This window comes from Streptopelia decaocto (genome assembly GCF_964273445.1).
Source record: "Streptopelia decaocto genome assembly, chromosome: 4".
In the NCBI taxonomy this organism is placed as follows: Eukaryota; Metazoa; Chordata; class Aves; order Columbiformes; family Columbidae; genus Streptopelia; species Streptopelia decaocto.
The window spans coordinates 13,518,388-13,535,892 of NC_138658.1; the positions used below are offsets into that span (position 1 = coordinate 13,518,388).

Genomic DNA, 17,505 nt, shown 5'->3' on the forward strand with positions numbered 1-17,505 from the left:
CAGGACAGATCTCTGTGAGACCCAACATGATGTGCTATGTCAGTTTGAAAATGAATGACTGATAATTACTCTTTAGGCATAATTACTCAGGTCTTTTTTGCATGTAGCCAAATGAGTCTCATGTAAGCATCAATGCCTCTCTGAAGTCAAAATTACATTTACGGTTATTCCTTATCCACAAGTTCTACTACTGTCTCTCACAAAAAGATTAGATTTGTTGAAACCAAACCATGTCATGCCATGTTAACTGTTTTTCAACTCTTCCAGCTGCTTGCAAATACTTTATCTGATTATTTGTTCCAACATTTTTTATTTCAACTGACGTGCTTCTAAATCCCCAATGCCTTTTTGTCCCTTGTTAAAGCAAGGCTCTAAATATACATCTTTTTCTTTCAAGTCTGAATGTTCTGCCATCCTGATAAAGATAACCTGTCCTTTGAAGATAATCAGTTAACAGTCCACAGGCTGAACAATTTGTAAATATCTCACCTATTTTATGTGTTTGGGGTTTATTTGCCCAGGCTATGTTTTTTTCTGTAATCTTACTTCTTTGTTGCTAGTTTTAATTATGTTAGCTGTCTGACTGCAAAATGACTGTTTTTAAGAAAGGACAATTTACACAAGCATTGAACATTTCAGCTTTGTCAGAGCTATCAGTTTTTCCGCCCCAGTGAATAGCAGACCAACACTTGGTGGATAACTTCTTTCTGCTAACATATGTACAGAAACACAAACAATGCACCTTGAACTTTCAGTTTTGCCCTCATTTTCACGTTACTCTTTTACTTTCATATTTACTAGCTGATCTACTTTGTAGTCTTCCTTCTAGAGTCTAACGCGTTAATGACAGGGAGCTCAGTTTCACTAAATTGGATATTTAAGATACTGCTTTAAGACCTCAGTGTTCTTTGCAGATAATTCCTTCTTTTCTTTATACTTGTCTTCATGAGATCTTTCCCACAAGTTATCTGAGGTCACCAGCATCTCCAAGTCCACAGTTTTTAGTTTGTCCTTATTTCTGCTCCTCTCCTAAACATCATGCATTTAAGATATTCTCATAGTCACTGTCTCCAAAAGTCTCCTATCATTTTATGAGCTAGTTCTTTCCAATCTGATCAAAGCAAATCTGCGTCTTCCCACTAGATGTTTTCTCTTCTTCGACACTGGAAATATGGTCACCGACAGACCTGTTTATATCATGCTTTCCCAGGTGATACTCATATCAGATTTGTTATATTATTCAAATTTTTAAACTATATAGATATTATTGTCCAAATTTTATGCATTGGATAATTCCATTTGATATCTTAAAGAAACTCAGATAACATGATCTTCCTGGTTTGGTAGAGTAAAACATTCATATTTTAGAAAAGGCATGGTTTAGAGGTGTAGGAATCTCTCTTAGTTATTGATAAGTACTATACGTTTTCAAAGTAGGTAAACTTTTAGATAGGCAAGATGATCTAATAGGGTAGTTTGTAGGTAGTTGTATTTACAGTCCATAAAAGATAACACTTTTACCAAGAAACATTTATGTAGGTAAGATACATGCGAAACTAGCACCATGTGTAGCGTATATCTTTTATTCACAGATTTTTCAGTAGCTTTAACTTCTTTATTCTAGAACTACTAGCAAGCATAGGATGGATATACAAAGCAACTCCTAAACAAGACTTTTTTTTAAACATACCAGTCATAAAAGTTATCCTGACAGATCTTTCAGGGCATTTAAATCAACCTTGACTGTGCACTAGTATTTCCAGTTCTGCTTGTTAGTACTCCATATCTTTTTCCCATTAGTATAAAGACACCTAAGGCATTTGATTAACTACTTCACTTTTCTTCTTCGTCCATCCCATGACCCTATATGAGTAATCCTATTTCCCCTCCTCCTCCACCTCCAGTTTTTGAGCTGTTGTCTAAGTTGCTATTATTTATATTTACCCCTGGGATTTGTCATCCACCAGGTGTTGTTGAAAAGTTCTTTTTTATTGGGGAAGTGGGGGGTGAAATGGCTGCTTTCCTGTGTATTAAGCAATTCTTTGTATTAAACAATTCTTGGGTTTAAATGAGAGAATTACCAGTACTGCACCTTATTTTCCATACCTGTAAAGTTAGGATAAACACTTCTTAAATATTCAGAACTCCGTGGCTGAAATGCAATATGTAAGGGTAGGGTACCACGATGAGAATAACTAACAAGTTTATAAATGCAACAGCAGTATTAAAATTGCAAAGTTAGTTTAAAATCATTTATGAAATCAAAGGCACAACAAAGTTAAATATATAGTCTTTTCAGTTTTCCCTATGAACTAGCTGGTTCCTTAGCCATAAAAGAATTAATATTTATTTGTTAAACAAAAATATATATTCTTCTATGAGTAGTGTTACCTGAACACATTAGTATACAACTGAATCAAAGTTCTTGTAGCTTTACCAACATTTTAAGTTGTTGGTATTATCCTATGTTTTGGACACGGGCAAAATCCATTTCTTTCTTGTGTCTCAATTTATGCAGAGCACAAACACAACTGAAGAAACAGATAGTATTCTCCATATATACGATTGTATTTGTTTGCATGAGAGAAATGTTAGCCACAAAAAAAACCCAAAAACAACAACCCCAAAAAACAGATGAGACAGGTAGAAAACTACACTGAATGCATTCAGTCATGTCACTTTCAGCCTATATTCTAGTTCACTGTCCAGCCAGCCCTACGTTCTATTCTTTCATGACCATGTAAGAAAATACAATAGCGTAATTCACACAACACAAAAACAGTCATAGTTATCACTGCAGTGCAGTCTGACAATACCCTAATTAGATTTTTCCTACACATTTGAATCGAGAAGAAAAAAAAAATACATTACTGATTAGGAAGAGCAAAGAAGAGGTGCTGCAGTGGCTACTCCAGCAGTAAACTGTTCCTTCAGAAAACAAGGTGCTTGAATTGCCTACCCAGAAGAACCAGGCTAGAACAACAATATACATTTTGAAATCTCGATCATTCCCTAATCAAGTTGCTATATACCTGCATTTCTCATTTCTTACACATCATCATAAAGCACCCCACACTTCAACTGTTGAATTGATTGCAGGATTATACTGTCCAACCTCATTTTCAGAAAAATCCTCTGCACAAATACCAGATGAAAAGTTCTTAAGATTTTAGCTTACTAGTCAAGCACCTAAGACAGCTCTCCTCCTATGTTTGTGTTACCACATATCTTTTTCCGTTGTATTTTCTCAATTAAAAGGGACTGTCCTAACATTTGCACTGTCTTAGTTGAAGAGGCAACAGATGGAGCAGCTTTCATGTGCACCATTCAAAGTTATTCTCCTGTACTTCTCAAAGTAGAAACCAAAGCATATGTTTCTCCTGCATCACCCTGAGTCCATATTAGTTACCACCTGGTTTGTTTTTTTCACCTCCTCCAACCCCAAGCAGATATAGTTTCTCTTAATTTGCCTGTAAAACTCCTATTGATTCTAATATCTTCTCTGTAATTTACTTTAAAAAAACATTGTTAGGTTAGCACCATGTGAACCTGATTCCATTATCTTACAGCAGTGATGCATTTAGCTTTGGAACTGATTCTACACCTTTATATTTAGTAAGACCTATTTTTAGCCCTAATTACAATAGAACAAGAGACAGAAACTACATTCTCTTCCCCTCCCTCCCCCCAGCCAATTTATGTGCCAAATATTTACTGTGGATGGCAACTTTATCATAATCTAAAACAGAAGCATCACTCTCCAACACAGAATAAAGCAACCAACATCAAACTGCAAATTGATGCACACAAATCATCAGTAGCGTGCAGTACAAGTTTGGAAATTTTAGTTAAGTGTTTCTAGACTAGTCAAAACTCACATGTGTCAGTACCACTGCCATCACTCACACCAGTGCAACAGTGAGGCAAGTTAACAGAGTTCATAACATTCTTACTTGAATTCTTTGTGTTGTTGACTATTTAAGTTTCCATCTGGTAGAGAACACAGAGTTGATACTGCTTTCATAGTTCAGAACCATATAGGACACAATTTCTCTTACTGTGCATCAACTACACTTTACCTACAGAGTTTTTTTTCCTATGTCCTGTTGAACTCCATGAAAGTGCAGGAAAAGGACGGACAGCTTAGTGATTGTATCATGCTCACCAACACTCCAGGAGAGCTAATGTAGTTAAAGCAAGATTTCTTAATTAACTGCTTTAAGATGGAAATCATGTTGTAATCCCTTTCTTAACAGTTTTTTCCTCAAGAGATTCATTTATATCTGCTCATTACTGTCTATATACTGCTGGTATTTTCTTCTGAACAGTTCTTTCTTCTAGGACGACTCCATAATTCTGCAAATAACCTTAAATAAGATGCTGCCATGCCCCCTTCCTCCTCATCTCTTTCATCTGCTAAGATATCACAGACCTTTAGCACACAAGCTTGCATCTGAGCAGCCACATGCTCATCGTCCCTGCTCCACACACACACACCACTATTACCAACTCTTATTGGTACATGACAAAGAAACAAAAAAACAAGGAAAAGATGTCATTGATGGGCCCTGGACTGAAAGTTCACTCACATATGAGTGAACTCGCATTCTTCTTCCCACTCCTGTCAACTTAGACAGCAGCATCCAGAACAGCCAAAAACTTTGATCACCTTCTATCCATGATAAAGACTTTTTAGTCCTTGCTTTGTGTGAAGGTGTATGCAAACATGCAAGATAAAGAGGAATTTGATTACAATGGTTTTGCCCCTTTCACTCCATCAGCTATGTAGTTTTCCCCATTTGCTTTCTTTTCTTGATCTCATTTTCGGTTTGTCTTTCATGTCATCAATTGTTCCAGCAACCTACCCATCTCTGCTCTTTGCAGCACCTCCTCTACAATACCTTTGAACACCTATCTACAACTCAATCCTTATTTCAACATAGTTTCTTGTTGTTTTTAATCACAGTCACCTTTTTTTCTTAATTATTTATTTTTGAGCAGTAATTCTTCAATCATTAAGTGTTTCTGCATTAACTCTAAAAAACGTTCTCGCTCCTAAGTAAAGATAGATTTCACACCATCCCCAGCGTATTGTACACATCATCATGCAGAAGAAACTGAAACCTCTTCAATGCATTGCTTCACTAACAGTTTCAGGAGGTGATATTTCAATACTATCTTTTCCCAGTATACTAGACACACTAAGTCCATTCTACTTCACAATCCACCAAACCCTTTTCTTTTTTTTTCAGTAAAAAGGCAGGAAAAAAAAAAAAAGAAACTTAAACCCTTGCACAAGCTATGAACATGTGCATAGAAAACTGGAGGGAAGGGAAATAATTAACAAGTGAGAATTGCTGTGAAGGTCCATCTAACTAAACAGCTTATAGGAAAACCTGTAAGGTTTAAGACTGAGCCACATAGATTAAAGGCAAAATGTTAATGCCTATACAAGTAGAAGACAAAAAGGTCTATGTAAGTTCTCATTCTTAAAATGCCTTAGGGAAACTTTCTTATGGTAATTTAAACTGAAAAGGTTAAAACCTTAAATGGTATTATGTTCAGTCTGTATGCTTTGCTTCCATACAATGAAAGAAGAACATACAACTTGCTATGTGACCCGTTAACTCCAAACATTTAAGGGAAAAGCCTAAAGAGAAACATGCCACAAAGTACTTGAGCCTCAGGCAATGCTCAACTTTCTAATAGTCAAGAGAGCAACAGAACACAGCATCTTCTATGAAACCTAGTGTCAGTTATAAGTCTAAAGCATTAGTTTTACATTACATGACATACTAGGAATCAGAAGCTCCATCAGAGTCAAGATGCTCTCACAAGAGTGAGTTTATGAAATACCACTTTATCTTCTGCAACTTCACTTTTATCAAACTGGAAACACAAGCTAAGTTGGCAGATTCTTTTTAACTTCTTGTACATGCTCTTACAAAAACAGTTTCTCATGTCACCCATGACTTGCTATGATTTTCAGTTGGTGTCTGACTATCATTTGAGTATAAAATAAATAATGTTAGTGCAGAATCAAAATGTAGATAAGTGCTGTATTTAGTAGAAGTCCCTATAACATACATGACAAATACGTAAATAATAAATTAAGAGTCATACCACACAAAAGTGAAAGCACAGAAACTGTGTACTTGAACTCTTGTAACTAGTAAGCTACACTGAAATCCAGTAGCATTTTACCTCATTTTTAGCATTAACACACTGTAGTTGTTCACATCTTCACAGTACACTAACACACAGGAGATAGAGTTAAGGTTCAGTGCAAAACTTTTTTTGTAGTGTTTCTTACTTCTTTCATGCAAGCTGTCTTGTTCACCATTTTTCTTCATTAGATCATAAAAGATCTTTTGATCTCGCATATATCAGCTTACATGTAGCTGCTTCCTATATAGAGACTCATAAAAGCTTTGCGCTGTGAAGTTTGTCTACTATTTTTAATATTTTATGTCTCTTGGTACACAATCCCTAAGTGTAAGCCTCCACAGTATGAACATCAATCTATCAAGGAGCTAAAGACTGTAAAACCATCCAGCCTTTCTGATGAAACCCATAGGAGTTGTAATGTTTTAAAAATAATAAAAGAAATCTTGATTAGTAAACTTCTTTTCAAATTAAAAAGTACTTCAGCCACTTGATGTTGAAGGTACATATTTTTGACACAAACTTTCTTCACCAGAAATGAGATACAGAAGCAAACTGTAATTATTACATTATCATTGAGTACATAGTACTACCAGTGACAGAGAAGCATGTGCATCTCATGTTTGGTTATGGCTATATGTTTGACAGTCTTAAGTTTCTTAAAAAGCAGAAACACTTAAATCCTTTTGTGAATCTAGCTTTAAATCACACAGAATGGAGAGCTTGCTTCCAACACCCAGCTTCTGTGGAATTTCAAACTTAAACTAGAAACAGGCAAAACTCTACATGGGAGAGACTGTGGAGAACCTCCCCTGCTAGAGCTCTGCTTGCACTTCTCCGGCATGCTCCAGGTGCTGAGATCTTGAATACCTCATCGATGCACCACAAGAAGTCTACAAAAAGATACCAAACACCAACCAGCTTCATATCTGAGCTTGCTTTTAATTAAAAACAGTTATGGCTCCTAACAAGTTGGAATTATTTAAAGATAAGGTGAGAATAAAGCAGCATTCAAATACGTAAAAGGCTGTCCCAAAAAAAAAAACAAAAAAAAAAACAAAGAATCTATTCTCCAGGTCTCTGGAGAACACTGTAAGTAGTAACAAGCTTAGATTATAGCAAGAAAAAACTCAGGTTAGATGTATGGATATTTTTTTTTTTCTTTCTAATAAGAACTGTGAAGTGTAAGAGCAGATGAAGCAAGCATCTCTCTAACAGACTTGGTTTCTTCTGCCCGGAGAAGATAGATTCTATTTTCTGAGGTCCCCTTCCAAGCCTCTCCCTTGAAATAAAAATCAGTCACTTGCACATTTGAATTTTACATATGGTAAATGAATAAACATAAACACACTGGAAATCTAAAAACTTCCTTCTTTATAGGGTCTTGTAAATTAATTCATTATGCATTCAGATCTTTCTTCACACGAAATGGGATGGTTAGTCCTCGGCTTTGTTTCTACCATTTATAACTCTGTAAAATTAGACAGCCTGACAAGATCTACATTCATACCCTTCTTGTAACCACTGCAAAGCTACAGCTACCAAAACTGTACTGAAGCTGCAGATGTAGAGAGAAAGACTGTGTAGCAGTCCTTACCAGAAGAAAGGAGAGCATTAGAGAAAAAGGCACATACCACTCCCAGTCTTTGAGACTTAGGTGAGAAAAGTAATCTTTTATATAAAAAAGTGATGCCTTTAATACTGAATTACTAATGTCTTACAGAACAAATTGGTAGAAATCCCAGCAGCTTTTGCATTGCCAGTAGCCCAAGTTCAGGTGTCTGTAACTGCGTCCGATGTGCTGCCTCTCAGTGTATCTTTTATTTGAAACCCTACTAAGCTCATGGTAAAACCAGACTTCTAAATCCATTTCATAAAAAAAAAAAGTAAAAGCAAGAGAAGAGTATATCACACACTGCCATCTCACACCCTCCCGAGCAAAATTAATACTGCTATTATAATCTTCACAGCAGTCACTGAACTTTGAGTGCCAGCAAAACAGTCAGAAGTTACATCCTTGTCATGCTTCTGCCAGCTGCAAACAGCAGCAGATGCATGTGCTGCGGTTAATTCACTAGCAAAGACAACTCAAAGTTTGTAGGGTAACATATCAAAGACCAACCCCTTCTGCTTCCATGAAAGTCAGGATACTCTAATTAATCCCTAGCCTCAGCCATTCAAGTGGATTTGAAACTTTGTTAGCTAAAGAAAACGCAAAAGTCAACAGTTAAAAGAGATGGGGGGGGACGGGGAGGGCAGGAAAGAGGGACAGAAAAGGAAAGAATAAAGAAAAGCTGGCCTTCAACTTCTCATATTTACTCCAAAAACCACTTAAGTTTTTTCAATTAAGAATAAGCTACTCCAAAACAGTGAAAAGCTCACTAATTAATTGTTCAGTAAAGCCTACACAATCAATGATTTTAATTATATTACTGGTTTCAAAGATCATACAAGGAGTTCCAAAAAAAACAGCTTCTTCACAGTTCATCTGTTACCATGTACAACTCAATTTCTAAGCCTCTTCCTTAACCTATGTTAAATAAACAGCAAGAAAGATGGCACTTTAGTACTGCAGATGTAGAGTCCCTGGACAACTGTCACAGAACATCTGCTAACAAACCTGTGTTTTTCTACATTGTCAGACAGCTTAAAACTTGAAATCAAACTTGTTTCCTCTTATCATTTAGATAACGGTAAAGGCTCTCTAAACCACCTGCAATTTACAACTTTTTGATAATACAATACTCTTGACTGAAATAGGGAAGAAAAAAGGAAAAAAAAAAAATAGTAGCATGGAAAGCCAATACAGGTGCAGGGCCTGGGAGGAGGAAATGCTTGTTAGCATTGGTTGACAATCCTAGTTTTTTTACTCCGCTGTTTATGAGTTTGCCATCATATTGCCAAATACCAAACATCACAGGCTCAATCCTTTGGAGTTCTCCTCCAAAGAGGTAAAAGTAACTTCACATAGGTAATAGCTATTGGCATAAAATTTGCTGTACTTTAACACTGTCCAAAACAATGACTCATACAAGAAGGCTTTCAATTTTAATCAACACAAATCCCTGCTTCAAACTTGCAGTCAGCATAAAACCTTACATGACCTCTCACACTTTTTACAAACAAGTCTACAGATATTTGCATATGCTAGAGAACTATAAAACTGTTTTACTGTTTAATATCACTTAACATTATTGGGCATGTTCCAAGACAATGCAAATCTGTTGTGCACTCAGACACACAGGAACTATACCACAAATACTTGGTACAGCTTCACAGAGCACTAGGGCGTGTTACACCAACAGAGAGAAACAGCAACATCCAACCATTCTTTATTAGTGTTATTCTAAAGTTCTGGTGTGGATGTCTCTTGTCACCTGTTCAGCTTAGTCAACTCTCTGGGGATTTTCTTTTCAAATATAAGAATCAGAGATCAGGAGTTAGAAACAGAAAAGTTGTGCTTGTCTGGGAAATTGCAAAAGGAACCATGACATTAAATTTAGCACCAGTGTGCATAGGAAAAAAAATAAAACTGGTGTCCGTTCTGAAAAAAAAAAAAGATACTTAAGTTCTGGGGTACAGTTTCCACTATACTCATTTTTGGTAAAGAAGATGTATCTGCCGTGGTTTACTGTTGCCTTGCAATAAACTCTGACACATCAGCTTGATAAAACTTCTATAGTTTTATATAAAACTTGTGAGTTCTTATATAATCACAAATTGTTCAGCAGCTTTTTTTTCCTTTTCCCCTATTAAATTGTTCTTTTCCTGGGTCCCAGCTGATCAGGGACAGCTATTTGCATGGGAATGCAACTTCAGGAATGCAAATAAGTGGAAATCTTAATTCATAGCTTCATCTTTCCCCCAATATAAATCTCTTGGATGTGACCATCTCACATTGAAGTAATATATTAGATACACTTTAGTAATAAACTTTAGGACACTTCACAAGTTAAAAAAACAGAACAAACGAACAGTTGACCCAATTCAGTATGTGAGAAATAAGTACGTGCAAAGTCTCACAAGATGTGAAGTTTCTTGAAAAGACATGTGGAAGACAGCAAGAAACTTCATCTGTGAGTGATAGCAAAGCAGGTCCATCTGCAGCAACATGCTGGGAGATATGGAAATTCACTATTTTTAGGGATTTATTGATTTCAGCAATTCACCCAAGCAAAATTCAGATTTTGCTTTAAGTTTGTACTACACCAACGCACACTAAAGGCGAGTTCAGTGCAAGTTTAACAGCATTATGTTATTTAACAGGCAGCTGTTCCATTTCTAAATTCTCTGAATTCACGAGCTCTGGTCATGGATGTCTTTCAAACTCAAAGCATTGGCTGCAAAATAAATCAACTCTGCAGGGTAAACTAGGTCTACACTTCTAGTACAGACTATTTTCTGTCCTGTGAATTAACCAAGCTCTGCCTTCTGACACTAATCTTAACTGCAGCACATGTGGGAGATACCTGCCTTGCCCTACTGTCTGAAGCAGGATCATAAGGGTACACATCTTTTTACAGACTAGTGTGCACATTCAGCCTTATCCATGGTTTATGTAAGAGTTCCTCTATGTCCTCATGGTCTTGAATAGCTGCCTGTATTCCTACTAATCACTGGAAGTATAAACTTGCTGCAGCAAAACCAAAAACAACTCCTATTGACAACACTAGAGATAGTATGGTAAAATTGGGTTATTCTGATTTCAACTTTTCTGTTTAAATAGAGAAGAATAGCCTAACAGACATTTTTGATTAAATTATTTCAGTTTAAGACATACTGTATTCTCACTTCTAGAGTCTGTAACACTCTTTGCCATTTCCTTTACACTTTCTGCTCCACTTCCACCTAAAATTTGAATGTGAGGCTTCAGCATTCTCTCTTATGTTTAAGACTGCTTTCTGCTCCAGAACTGCATGTGTGGGAAAAGTGCCCCAGAAGCGGTGCTGTAAGTAGTAGTTCTTCCCCTCAGCTATCAGTGCAGTAAGAATTGCTTGTTAAATACATTTGTATGTAGAAGCCCTTTCAGCTTATTCAAATCTGCAAAATCCATCCATGAAAGAATTTGTAGAGCACTTTATGATTATAAATACATGAGAAACTTTTAAGAAAAGACATTCAAACAGAGGTGAAAAGTCTTAACTTTCTAGGTCAACACTTGCATATGTATCATTGTGACCATCAGGGTTGCTGAAAACATATTTTAAAAGTTCTTCAAAAAAGATTCAGTATTTCTACTAAAGAATGTTACATTGTTTATAAACTGGCACATTACAAGGCATCAGAAAATTTTTCTTGCTTACTATTACTAGGACAATTAGCACAAAAATAGAATAGTGTAATCTTGTTTAGCACATATGAAGAGAAGCCTTTCCATTTTAGGCCATGAATACATAGCCAGGTCTGGAGCAGCTGTGCAAAGCAGAGCAAAAGTCTGACAGCGTCTTCAAAGAAAGCTCTTTCTCCTCTTTAAATAAAGAAAATCAAAATAAAGTAAAACCAATGGAACGTTGAGATGAGAGCTTCATGCTTTTTCAGTGCCTTTATACAATGCAAAAGGCAATCAGATGATTGGTAAGTCTTCCTAGAACTCAATTCCACATTACAACTTTCACTTGACAGAAAGCATATATAAACACACCAGACCAGAATACCTAAATGCTCTGTGAAAAGTCTTGGAAAACATGAAAAATGCTAACTTATGCTTTTGTTAAACATTTCTTTCTTCCATGCTTTCCACATTAACAAAAGTTCATTTAACAAGTGATTGAGGTATCCGATGAAGGATAATGGGGTTGCCACGTTCCTTGTATTCGTGGACAGTGTATCATACAGGCAGTAGAACAAGCTTGCAGCACTGCTGTCAACAGCTATCTCCTGGTCCCCTGCCACAGAGCTGAAAATGTATATTCCCAGCACAGCACCTTGTCTCTAACACCTCATCTCCCTTAAATCTGAAATATGAGAATGAAGACTAGCTACCACATCTGCTTTCGAGAGCAGATCAGGGTAGGTGGACAGCAAAGGAATACAGGAAGGAAAAAAAAAAAAAAAAAAAGGAAAAAGAAAGAAGAAAAAAGAAGAAAATCTTGACTGAAGCTGTTGTACTTCAACATAAGTATATTTACTGTAATAATAAGATAATAAGAGTTCATGGTTACTACTACTAGTACCAGATGTTGTGCCATATTTTGTTTTTCCAGTATGAAACCAAGAACCTTGTATACTGACCTAAATACTCAAACTGCCCATCATTAAACCCTGTATTCATAAGAAGCAGCCTTACCTAAAAAGCTGAGTCTGACTCAGAATTATCTTTCATATTTCTATATTGCATTTTTGTCTGAAGACATTCATCTAACTGCTGTTCTTTGGAGTAAGGTAACTACGTCTAAAATAGAAGAAAGATTCAAGCTCTCAGAGAGAGCATGCCTGTACCAAATTAGTAAGATTTCCTTGTAAAAGAGACTTTTAAACATAAACAGGCTCTTACTCACCAGATTAATCCACTTCCATGATTTTAAAAGACTGCCTAAAGCTAGATGGCCAATCTGCTATTCCATTTATAGACACTTAATTTCACCCAATTTTTAGTCATTAGAAATTGAGAGGGCTTAATACTTCTGAAATTAGGACCTTAACAGCTGCTAGAAGTTCATCTTCACTTAGAAACTAGCAAAAAAAAAAAAAAAATCTAGAGTTAGTCTTGGTTTAGACTATTTGTTTTGCTTTAAGACACTACACTGAGAACAATGTAGACATGCATCCTGTTTATTCAGCAGGCAAGGACCTAACAGCCATCAGAGCTGGGAGGCTCTTTTACACCACCATGACAATGAGCAAGCACTACAGTTCAACCTCAACTTGTTTACCCAGTCTTAGCAGTCAGAGATAGAAAAAAAAAAAAAACAAAACCAGGATTTTTTTATACTGCAAACATTGTCCAATAAACCCTTATGTACCACAAAAAGTTATGTCACTACACAGCACTAAAGAACTTCAATTTAACTAATATTCTGGGAAAGTTTTATACTAGCCACAAAATCCACTGAAGGTCTGTTGCTAGAGATAAGCCTTATCCTTTCTGAATTTTCCTTGTCATCCAAAGAAACAAAGACTGATAGATACATGCTTGTGAAGGCTGTGCTCAAGACAGCACTCTTCTAAAACATCTGTGAATATACAGGCTTACATACACATTGGTATCCCTACAGAAACAAAGTTCTCAGTGACATACTGAAGGGACTTTGGTTTGCTGGAGAGCACTAAGTAAATACATATTTTCATACAACTTAGATAGCTGACAAACTTCTGAGGGAGAGGAGGAGACCCCCCCCCCCTTGATAAATTTCTGATCCACTCAACACTTCAGAGTACTTTAAAATAAGTAGCAAGAAAGATTTGACATAATCTGTACATATTGTGAGACGTAACATAAGGAGTTAATCAACATCTTCCTACCACATATTTTTAGACAAACATAAAACTGATGTGCTGGATCAGACCCAGAGATCCATTAGTCCAGTTTCCTTTCAGACAGAGCACAACATTGGAAGCTTCTGCCAGGGTCCTAAAAGGTCTGTTTCAAGCTTGTGAAGGAGAACTGCCCTACCTTTACGTCACATGAAGACCACTGACCACATAATTTCCACTCTGAAGTCAATTACTTTAAAGTCTTTCCAAAACACCAGTTACAACTGAGGGTATTAATATAAATATGTAAATAAATTCACTATGAATAATACATTTTGTTTTAAAAGTAAGCTATAAGGACAAACTTAGATTTTTCCATGGTAAGTCTGCAAGCTCTGATAGAGACAACAAGCCATGAAACAAGCATGTGTTAAACCACCTGCATTGTAGATTCTTTGGAAGGAAGACCTGAACAAAAGCCGGAATTTATTTGGGTTTTATTTCCAGTATTATTTTAAAATTTGTTTTTACCTTTTAAATGCTTCAGCGGGATTCCTCTCACATTCCCCAGGTTGCAAAAGACTTTGAATAGCAGGATCTCTTAGTTTGTCCTCATATCCCTGGATCAGTCCACTGCGGCAGATTTGTGTAACGAAACCTCTAATAAACCCTCCAACACACAGTGTGTCAGAGTCTTGGGCCCTGCAGAAATGGAAGGCTAGAGCTTGACGATGTAAGCCTCGTTGTATATTTGCAGGCGAGCTTGGCCACAGTAACTCAGTACAGAGGGCTGTCTTCCCACTACCAGGCCCTCCTACCAACAGTACACCCCAGGCAGCTCCTTTCCCAGAGACACCACTGATATTATTCCCAGAATTGGCTACAAGAGATGGTTTGTTGGCAACACTATTGCTGCAGTTAGCTTTCTCCTGGAGGCAGTGCTGAAGCTTGTGGAAAACCCACTCCCTACAGTAAAACTGTTTTCCCTGCAGCAAACTGGTTTGAGCCATTTTATAAAGGTTCTTCTCTTGGATTTGTCATAAGCAGCAGTACACCTTCAACATCTCAGAGTCGGAGATACAGGTTCATCTTGCACAGAACTTGACAGACGTTAAGGTAATCAGTTAACCTTCCTTGTAAATCTTAACAGCCTCTTCGCAGGAAGGGTGTCACTCCATTTGTATGCTTTAATACGATTAGCATAACACATCACAGTTCAGCTGACATCATGCAGTAGTGTCTGATACCAACGCTCAATACTTCGCATATGGCTCAAAAGTTCATACAGCTCCATGGCTGCATCTGTAGTTTATGCAGTTGTGTGTGTCCCCAGTATACAGGGGAGACAATACATCTGGAAAAACTGAGGGGAAGCCAACTTTTCAGTGTATGCTAAACGCCTTTCAACTCTAGACATTAATCTGTCTGGGTATACATCCAGAAAAAAAGCTGTCCATAATAAAATGTTCCCTCTGGAAATTTAATAAAGAAAGTGATTTTTCTTCAGAGCACTATATACATACCACAAATGTGGATAAGTACCACTTACTAAGAAATGGTCAGTTTGGACAGCAAGCTTTGCAGACTTCATGCCTCTGGGCAGGTGTCTGAGAAGTGCTTCAGATTATGGTTTCTTATGCAGTATAGATGACAGGAAAAAATATGGTTACAGCTTCTTATTTCAATACATTCGTAAGTGTCTTCTCCAGGAATCTGGATTCTTACTGAACCTGTTCCCAGGTATCTTAATCGCAAGATGTCAGAAGAGACAACATCTTCCCCTAGAGCTCTGAAATAAAGAAGACAGCACTTTTAACCCTAGATGCAAGTCACAATTCAGTCAATTGCAAATGCAGACAACAAAGAGTACAGTCAAGGGCTCTTATTCTCCTTTTTTTTTTTTTGCTTATTCTATTTAATAAAATTAATCTAAAAATCTGTTTTAAAGAAATTTCTTGTTACAAGGTATGATTAGCCACACATAGAAAAGCATAACAAAAAACAATGCACAGATATGACAGTGGCCTCAAAACCACAGGAGCAGTAAGTCTTGCGTTTTTCTCCTAAGGAGAACTGAAGATATCCCTTTACCTCAGAAACATTCTTCCTAACAAGGTTTTATCACCAAATCCTCCCTCCACCCAATTTTTCTACTGCTGGTCATGGTTGTTTTTTTAAGTTTATTTTACATGCGAGAGCTGCCGACGGCTCTGTGCACACTTCTTTGTTCAGGGCTCGCAGGCAGTGGGGCGCCCGGCAGACTCCAGGGTCACGGTTTCACACCCCCACCGCCGACACCTCACGCCCCGTCGCTGCGCTTGTCACCGCTCCATTCCCCACGGCCCGGCCCCGGCCCCGGCATGACACCCCCTCCGAACAAAACCCCTTATCCCGGGCTGCGCTTCAACCCCACGCTCCAGCTTCTTTTCAGCCGAGCCACACACGCACACACACACACGGCTCAAAAGTCACTTCGGCAGCGTCCTGGCAGCCCGGTCATCCCCCTGTGAAAAACCCCGAAGTCAAGTGAGCAGCTGCAAAGCTCCCCCCTCCTCTCCCGCCCTTCATCTGCTTCTTATACCCACGGCGCTGAGCACACCCGCCCTGTCCCCCGCTCCCCTCCCCCAGCGCATACACACACACACCCGGCTCCGCACAAAGATCCCGGGCACGGCACCCCCACTCCGCCGGGGGCCCGGCCCCCGGCGCGGCACCGCTGCCAGCCCGGCGCCCACCACACAGCACCCCCGCCGCTGTCAGCGCCCTGCTCCCCTCAGGCGGCGCGCGGGGCGGCAGGTACAGCCCGCCCCAACCGCCCTGCAACGGCCGCCCCGCCGCCAACCGCCCCAACCGCCGCCCCAACAGGGACGACCCGCCGCCTGCTCCGCAGCCAGGCGAGGGGCCTCCCCAGCGCTGCTCACTCACCTCCGCCGTCGCCCCTGAGCCGGCCGCCGCTTGTGCTCCTCCAAGCTCTCCCCGCGGCAGCACGGCCCTCCTCTTCCTCCAGGCCCCTGGGCTCCCGCCCCCGGGCACCGCCGTGCCAGGGCCGCCGCCCCACCGCCCCGGTCCGCGGCTGCCTCAGCCCGTGTGGTACTCTCCTCGGCGCCTCCTTGACCCCCTCCGCCCGGCCCCGCCTCGCCGCCCGCGGCCCCGCCCCGGCCCGCCCCCTCCGGCGGCTGCTCCGCCCCCTTCCTCTCCAGCGCGTGCGGCGGCGGGGGCGGGGACAGATGCCGCCTGGCATCTGGGGCGAAGTGGTCCTGGGCGCAGGGACACGAGGGGAGCGGCTGCCGCCGAGTAGCGGATCCGTTCACCCCCCCGCCCTCTCTGTTCACCGCCGCCCCGGCTTTTGTCCCGGTCTCGCCGCCGCCAGCCAGCGCCACAGCGCCCCTCGGAAACGCGGCGGCCGTGAGTGCGGCGCCCCTTCGGCCACAGACCGCCCCGCGGGCCGCCCGCCTTCCCGCGGCGGCGGGACCGTCCCGGCGCGGCCCTGCAGGGGGCGGCAGCGCGGCTCCCTGAGCGGGGCGGGGCGGGGCCGCTGAACGCGGTGCCCGCGGCCGGGGCCCTCCAGCGCTGCTCCGGCGGTACCCGCCGGCGGGGTCCTGCCCGGGAGCAGCTCCATGTGAAAAACGAAGAACAAAGGTTCCGTTTGGGGGCAAACCAGCCGTCACACCCGCCCCGGGACGCCTCACTTCCCAGCCCAACGCTGGTGTGAGAGTAGCGTGCACAGTCTCTCCAGTGCAAGATCTTTATTTTTTTTGACCAAGCTCATGCCTAATAACATTTTTTCCCCCTTCTGCCACACCATTGCCTTTTCTCATTTTTCCTGTTTCGGCCAGACTTTCATTATGCCGATGGAGGAAGCGCAGCCTCACAAAACACAAGCAGCAATTCTACCTCCACCCTCTTGCTTCTGGTGATGGGCACAAG

General features: G+C 40.1%; 1 protein-coding gene across 1 annotated transcript in view; it reads right to left on the reverse strand.

Moving 5' to 3' along the window:
* Positions 1-16,676, reverse strand: part of ANKRD50 (ankyrin repeat domain containing 50) — a 42,968-nt gene extending 26,292 nt beyond the window's left edge. The window contains exons 1-2 of the mRNA XM_082051622.1: positions 16,504-16,676; positions 14,110-15,367 (exon numbers count right to left, since the gene is read on the reverse strand). Of these exons, the coding sequence (XP_081907748.1) occupies positions 14,110-14,588 (479 nt within the window). The 5' untranslated portion in view covers positions 14,589-15,367; positions 16,504-16,676. The remainder of the gene's footprint in view (positions 1-14,109; positions 15,368-16,503) is intronic.
* Positions 16,677-17,505: the final 829 nt, after the last annotated feature.